The sequence below is a fragment of the Salvelinus sp. IW2-2015 genome, unplaced genomic scaffold (genome assembly GCF_002910315.2).
Source record: "Salvelinus sp. IW2-2015 unplaced genomic scaffold, ASM291031v2 Un_scaffold2604, whole genome shotgun sequence".
NCBI classification, from domain to species: Eukaryota; Metazoa; Chordata; class Actinopteri; order Salmoniformes; family Salmonidae; genus Salvelinus; species Salvelinus sp. IW2-2015.
The window spans coordinates 309,547-316,603 of NW_019943912.1; the positions used below are offsets into that span (position 1 = coordinate 309,547).

The window sequence follows — 7,057 nt, forward strand, 5'->3', positions numbered from 1 at the left end:
ACTATTACCTATAGACTAGGGTACAGAAAACAACCAGGCAGGAAGCATAGGAGATCCATCAACAAACGGACCTGTCCTGGTGCGTACTTCTCCTGGTCCAGGATCCTAAAGCAGAGCTCCTCAAAGTGTTTCATCAGCTTGTACTTCACAGCGATGTCGAAGACAGACGCACGTCACGCTCGCTGCCGACATCGTCAAAGTAGGTGAGTAAAGGGCCTGAATACTAATGTAAATGTGATATTTCCTGGCTTTTTTTATACATTTGCAACAATTTATTATATCCCATAATAAGGCTGTAATGTAACAAAATGTGTAAAAAGTCAAGGGGTCTGAATACTTTCCCAAGTCACTGTATGTGTGAAGAAGATTAGAATCTGGGGAAGAACCCCAGCGATGAAGTGTGACACAGGATGTGCAGTGTCTCGCTTTGCAAACCTAAATGTTCTAGGTCAAACCCTTGGAAGGGAAAACAAGACGTCTTCTGTACCGATGTCTCTGACGTCGTGTAGCGAGCTACAGACACAACTCTGCTGATGATGCAGTTCTTTACGCAATGAGAAGGATGTAAAGCAAACAGTAACACTTAGAATAGAGCACCCTATTCCCTATTTAGTGCACTACTTTAGACCAGGGCCCTATTCCCTATTTAGTGCACTACTTTTGACCAGAACCCTATTCCCTATATAGTGCACTACTTTTGATCAGAACCCTATTCCCTATATAGTGCACTACTTTTGACCAGAACCCTGTTCCCTATATAGGGCACTACTTTTGACCAGAACCCTATTCCCTATATAGTGCACTACTTTTGACCAGAACCCTATAAGTAGTTCACTTGATAGGGAGTAGGGTGTCATTTGGGACACGGCCTTAGTTATTTATGTTTTTATTTTATTTAACTAGGCATGTCAGTTAAGAACAAATTGTTATTTTAAAATGACGGCCTACCCCGGACAAACCCTCCGCTAACCCGGACGACGCTGGGCCAATTGTGCGCCGCACTATGGGACTCCCGATCAACGATCAGTTGTGATACTGCCCGGGATCGAACCATGGTCTGTAGTGACGCCTCTAGCACTGAGATGCAGTGCCTTAGACCGCTGCACCACTCGGGAGCCTAATTAGGGAACCTACATATGTCTATTGACTTCATAAGCCATTCATAAGGCATTCATAAGCCATTCATAAGCCATTCATAAGGCATTCATAAGCCATTCATATGCCATTCATAAGCCATTCATAAGCCATTCATATGCCATTCATAAGCCATTCATAAGTCATTCATAAGCCATTCATAAGCTATTCATAACATTAATAACCATACCATGTCTGTGTCCTGCCATTGTCTGTTGTTGGAGCACAGTAGTGAGACTCTGTAGTTGTGTGAGTGCTGGTCTGTACTGAACCCAACAGTGAGCGTGGTTCTGCCTTGTGGTCCAGTAGACCTCTCCAACGTAGTGTTAGGTCTCCACAGACTGCCTTCACACAGCAACAAAGGAACAATGTCAGAACTGAGTAGCAGCATCCTGGAATGTTCTACTACTTGTGTCTGTCCCCCCCCCGTGTACCTCTTATAGAAGATTAGATTATTATTATTATTATCTATTTATTTTATTTATTTATAAAGTATTGAAAAAAAGTAAATTGAGGAGTATTGAGGAGTTCTGCACCTAATTATAGACAGTACCGGCACCTATTTCAGTCCAATTCAAGCACCGGTCACAATACACTATGAACATTATACCTGTATGACTTTAAGATATTTATTTAACTAGATGTTCATTACAACCACTCACCATTCATATAATATAATAGTAATGTGAAATGGCCACTCACCACTTCATATAATATAATAGTAAGTGATTTGTCACTCACCATTCATATAATATACATGTGGATTGGTCACTCCACACTCTATATAAATTATAGTAATGTGATGGTACTCACCACTTCATATAATATAAATAGTAATGTGATTGGTCACTCACCACTTCAATATAATATAATAGTAATGTGATTTGGTCACATCACCCTTCATATAATATATAATAGTAATGTGATTGGTCACTCACCACTTCATATAAATAATAGTAATGGATTGGTCATCACCACTTCATATATATATAATAGTAATGTGATTGGTCACTCACATAATATAATAGTAATGTGATTGGCCACTCACCACTTCAATATAAATATAATAGTAATGGTATTGGCCACTCCACACATAAATAAATAATAGTAATGTGATTGGTCACTCACACTTCAATATATAATATGATAGTAATGTGATTGGTCACCAACTTCATATAATATAATAGTAATGTGATTGGTCACTCACCACTTCATATAATATATAATAGTAAATGTGATTGGCACTCACATAATATAATAGTAATGTGATTGGCCACTCACCACTTCATATAATATAATAGTAATGTGATTGGCCACTCACCACTTCATATAATATAAATAGTAATGTGATTTGGCCACTCACCACATAATATAATATAATAGTAATGTGATTGGTCACTCACGCACTTCATATAATATAATGTGATTGGTCACTCACCACTTCATATAATATTAATAGTCAATGTGATTGGCCACTCAGCCACTTCATATAATATAATAGTAAGTGATTGGTCCACTCACACTATTCATATAATATAAATGTGATTGGTCACTCACACACTTCATATAATATATAGTAATGTGATTGCCACTCACCACTTCAATATAATAAAATAGTAATGTGATTGGTCCACTCACCCACTTCATAATATAAATAGTATGTAATTGGCCACTCAACACAATAATATAATATAATAGTAATGTGATTGGTCACTCACCACTTCATAATAATAATAATAGTAATGTGATTGGCCACTCAACACATAATATAATATAATAGTAATGTGATTGGTCACTCACCACTTCATATAATAAATAGTAATGTGATTGGTCACTCAAATAATATAATAGTAAGTGATTGGCCACTCACCAACTTCATATAATATAAAGTAATTGTAATTGGCCCTCAACACATAATATATAATAAATAGTAATGTGATTGGTCACTCACACACTTCATATAATAGGAAGTGTGATTGGTCACTCACCACTTCCATATAATATAATAGTAATGTGATTGGTCACTCACCACTTCATATAATATAATAGTAATGTGATTGGTCATACCACTTCATATAATATAATAGTAATGTGATTGGTCACTCACATAATATAAATATAATGTGATTGGCCACATCACCACTTCATATTAATATAATAGTAATGTGATTGGCCACTCACACATAATATAATATAATAGTAATGTGATGGTCACTCAACCTTCAATATAATATAATGATAGTAATGTGATTGGTCACTCAACCACTTCATATAATATAATAGTAATGTGATTGGTCCACTCACCATTCATATAATATAATAGGAATGTGATGGTCACTCACATAATATAATAGTAATAGTGATTGGCCACTCACCACTTCATATAATATAATAGTAATGTGATTGGCACTCACCACTCATATAATATAATAGTAATGTGATTGCCACTCAACACATGAATATAATATAATAGTAATGTGATTGGTCACTCACCACTTCAATATAAATAAATGTTGATTGGTCCTCCACTCACCCACTTCATATAATATAATAGTAATTGTGATTGGCCACTCACCACCATATAATATATAGTAATGTGATTGGTCACTCACACTTCATATAATATACATGTGATTGGTCACTGCCACCACTTCATATATATATAATAGTAAATGTGATTTGCCACTCCCATTCAAATATAATATAATAGTAATGTGATTGGTCACTCAACGCATTCATACAATATAATAAAAGTAATGTGATGTGGCCACTCAAACATAATTATAATATAAATAGTAATGTGATTGGTTCACTCACCACTCATATAATATAATAGTATGTGATTGGCCACTCAACACATAATATAAATATAATAGTAATGTGATTGGCCACTCAACACATAATATAATATATAGTAATGTGATTGGCCACTCAACACATAATATAATATATAGTAATGTGATGGCCACTCAACACATAATATAATATAATAGTAATGTGATTGGGTCACTCCCACTTCACATATAATATAATAGTAATGTGATTGGCACTCAAACACATAATATAATATAAATAGTATGTGATATGGTCAATCAAACATAATATAATATAATAGTAATGTGAATGGCCACTCAACACATATAATATAATAGTAATGTGATGGTCACTCAACACATAATAATAAATAATAGTAATGTGATTGGGCACTCACGCGCTTTCCAGACACACCTTGCTCCTCTGAATCTTGGGATCTTTACAATCTAAGGTTAAATAACATCTATTACCTGACTGTTCACTGGTTGAATTGAATTTGGAAATAAATGTTGTAACAAGTATGTTTCAGGTATTGAATACAAAGCTGTTGATGCCAATCCAATGTGCAGTAGGAATAGACAGTAGACTACTGTACAAAGTCTCTACACTGTGTTTACTAATCTCACCTAAATGTATGGTTCTCACCCTGGCACAGTGAAATGTTGATGGATGTATTAACCAGAGTGTTTCAGGTTTGGTTTGGGGAGGTTGGAGACCTGAGACACGTATGACAGGCCGGGTTCAACCACCACCGATCCAGGAGAAAGACCTGAGAGAAATAGATTGTTGGTTTACTAGGGTGTGTCACGTAAGAATGGATATTTCATAAATTGATGACTTGTAATGCGGCCCTAACTTTTCATGTGCTGGATTCAGCATAGGCATCTTATCGTAGAATAAGTATCGAACACAACAGATTCTGGTTTGTGCTTCCTTCAAAACTGAAGCTCTGTTCCTTTCAGGGAACTAATACTTCCTGAATGAGAGAAGAAGATGAAGAAGGTGAAGAAGAAGAAGATGAAGGTGAAGAAGAAGGTGAAGAAGAAGAATGTGGAAGAAGAAGGTGAAGAAGAAGAAGGAAGAATGTGAAAGAAGAAAGGTGAAGAAGAGGGAACGAAGATGAAGGTGAAGAAGAAGAATGTGAAGAAGAAGGGTGAAGAAGAAGAAGATGAAGGTGAAGAAGAAGAATGTGAAGAAGAAGGTGGAAGAAAGAAGGTGCAGAGAATAAGAAGGAAGAAGAATGTGAAAGAAGAAGGTGAAGAAGAAGAAGGTGAAGAAGTAGAAGGTGAAGAAGAAGAAGAAGAATGTGAAGAAGAAGTGAAGAAGAGAAGGTGAAGAAGAAGACGAAGATGAAAGGTGAAGAAGAAGAATGTGAAGAAGAAGGTGAAGAAGAAGAAGATGAAGGTGAAGAAGAAGAAGAAGAATGTGAAGAAGAAGGTGAAGAAGAAGAAGAAGGTGAAGAAGAAGAATGTGAAGAAGAAGAAGGTGAAGAAGAAGGAGAAGAAGAAGAAGAAGAAGGAGAAAGAAGAAGAAGGTGAAGAATGTGAAGAAGAAGAATGTGAAGAGAAGAAGGTGAAGAAGAAGAAGAAGATGAAAGGTGAAGAGAAGAATGTGAAGAGAAGGTGAAGAAGAAGAAGGTAAGAAGAAGAAGAATGAAGAAGTAAGAAGAAAGAAGGTGAAGAAGAAGAAGGTGAAGAAGAGAAGAAGAATGTGAAGAAGGTGAAGAAGAAGAAGGTGAAGAGAAGAAGAAGATGAAGGTGAAGAAGAAGAATGTGAAGAGAAGAAGTGAAGAAGAAGAAAGAAGGTGAAGAAGAAGAAGAAGAATGTGAAGAAGAGGTGAAGAAGAAGAGAAGAAGGTGAAGAAGAAGAATGTGAAGAAGAAGAAGGTGAAGAAAGAAGGAGAAGAGAGAAGGAGAAGAAGAAGAAGGTGAAGATGTGAAGAAGAAGAATGTGAAGAAGAAGAAGGTGAAGAGAAGAAAGTAAAAGTCACAAACTGTAACACTTCTAGTGCTCCTCTCTACTTATGACACATCTAACAAATAGCCCCCTATGGCTTAGTGCGCTTTAATAGGGAGTCATGTCACATTGTGATAGTGGCCAGTCAACCCACCGTCATCCTGAGCTTTCCATCGGGCCACTAAAAACAGGCACCAGGTGTCCCTCCTCATCTTTTCTAGTGTCCAGCTCCACCTCTAGGTTCACTGGGCTGCTAGGAGTGTAGCTCCGAGGCTCAACCACCCCAGGATCCAGGCAGTTATCTTATGGAGGGGAGGGAAGGAGGAAGAGAATGGGAGGGGAGGAGGCGTAGGGGAGGGGAGGGGAGGAGGGGGGGAGGGTAGGGGAGCAGAGCGGAGGGACGAGGAGGGAAGGAGAGAAGAGGAAGGGAGGGAGGAGAAGGAGGGGGTAGGGGAGGGGAGCAGAGCAGAGTGGAGGGGTAGGGCATTTTAATCCAGCTACAGAAATGTTTTCCAATTACACTTATTGATGAAGGAAGTGATCAACTATCACGTCAAAAGGAAACATGCAACCGTGTCTCAGCTGGTTTGAACAGATAACCACCCACTGTAAACACTGTGTGGACCAATAGTAAGAGCACGGTATGTTTAGAGATACTACTCACTGGTTGGCTTCACATCTCAAACCCTGCACAAAAGAGGAACGTACACATGAGCAAACGAAAACCATAGAACAAGAAGCACCAAATGATTAATGGTATTGATGAACTAATCATGTATTCTGTTAAGTCTAGCCGCAGCCAAAAAACCTGACTTCACTGTTTTAAGATATATTACACACTATGAGGTTGGAATAACTGTGAAATTGTGAAAAGATGATAATGCCCTTAGTATAAAGAGCTGTTTGAAAAGGACTTCCTGAACGGCAGCCTGTTTTAGCGGGAATGGAGTTTTGTCCTGGTGACATCACAAGGTGGTAAACTAGTTAATAAAAGACCATTGGAAATGTTGGCCTGCCGGTCATCACAAGGAGTATAACTAGTATAAAAAGACCATATGAAATGTTGGCCGCATGCCTGGTACACAGATGGTAACAGGATGCGAGTGGTAAACTAGTTAATTAAAGACCATGGGAATGTTGGCCTGCCTGGTGA

The 7,057-nt window shown here is 37.7% G+C and overlaps 1 protein-coding gene across 1 annotated transcript in view; it reads right to left on the reverse strand.

Annotated features, from left to right (window-relative positions):
- Window positions 1-7,057, reverse strand: part of il17ra1a (interleukin 17 receptor A1a) — a 42,426-nt gene that overhangs the window by 13,489 nt on the left and 21,880 nt on the right. The window contains 9 exon segments of the mRNA XM_070440489.1: window positions 72-169; window positions 172-223; window positions 1,325-1,480; window positions 4,348-4,411; window positions 4,594-4,717; window positions 4,809-4,892; window positions 4,895-4,924; window positions 6,059-6,089; window positions 6,091-6,206. Of these exon segments, the coding sequence (XP_070296590.1) occupies window positions 72-169; window positions 172-223; window positions 1,325-1,480; window positions 4,348-4,411; window positions 4,594-4,717; window positions 4,809-4,892; window positions 4,895-4,924; window positions 6,059-6,089; window positions 6,091-6,206 (755 nt within the window).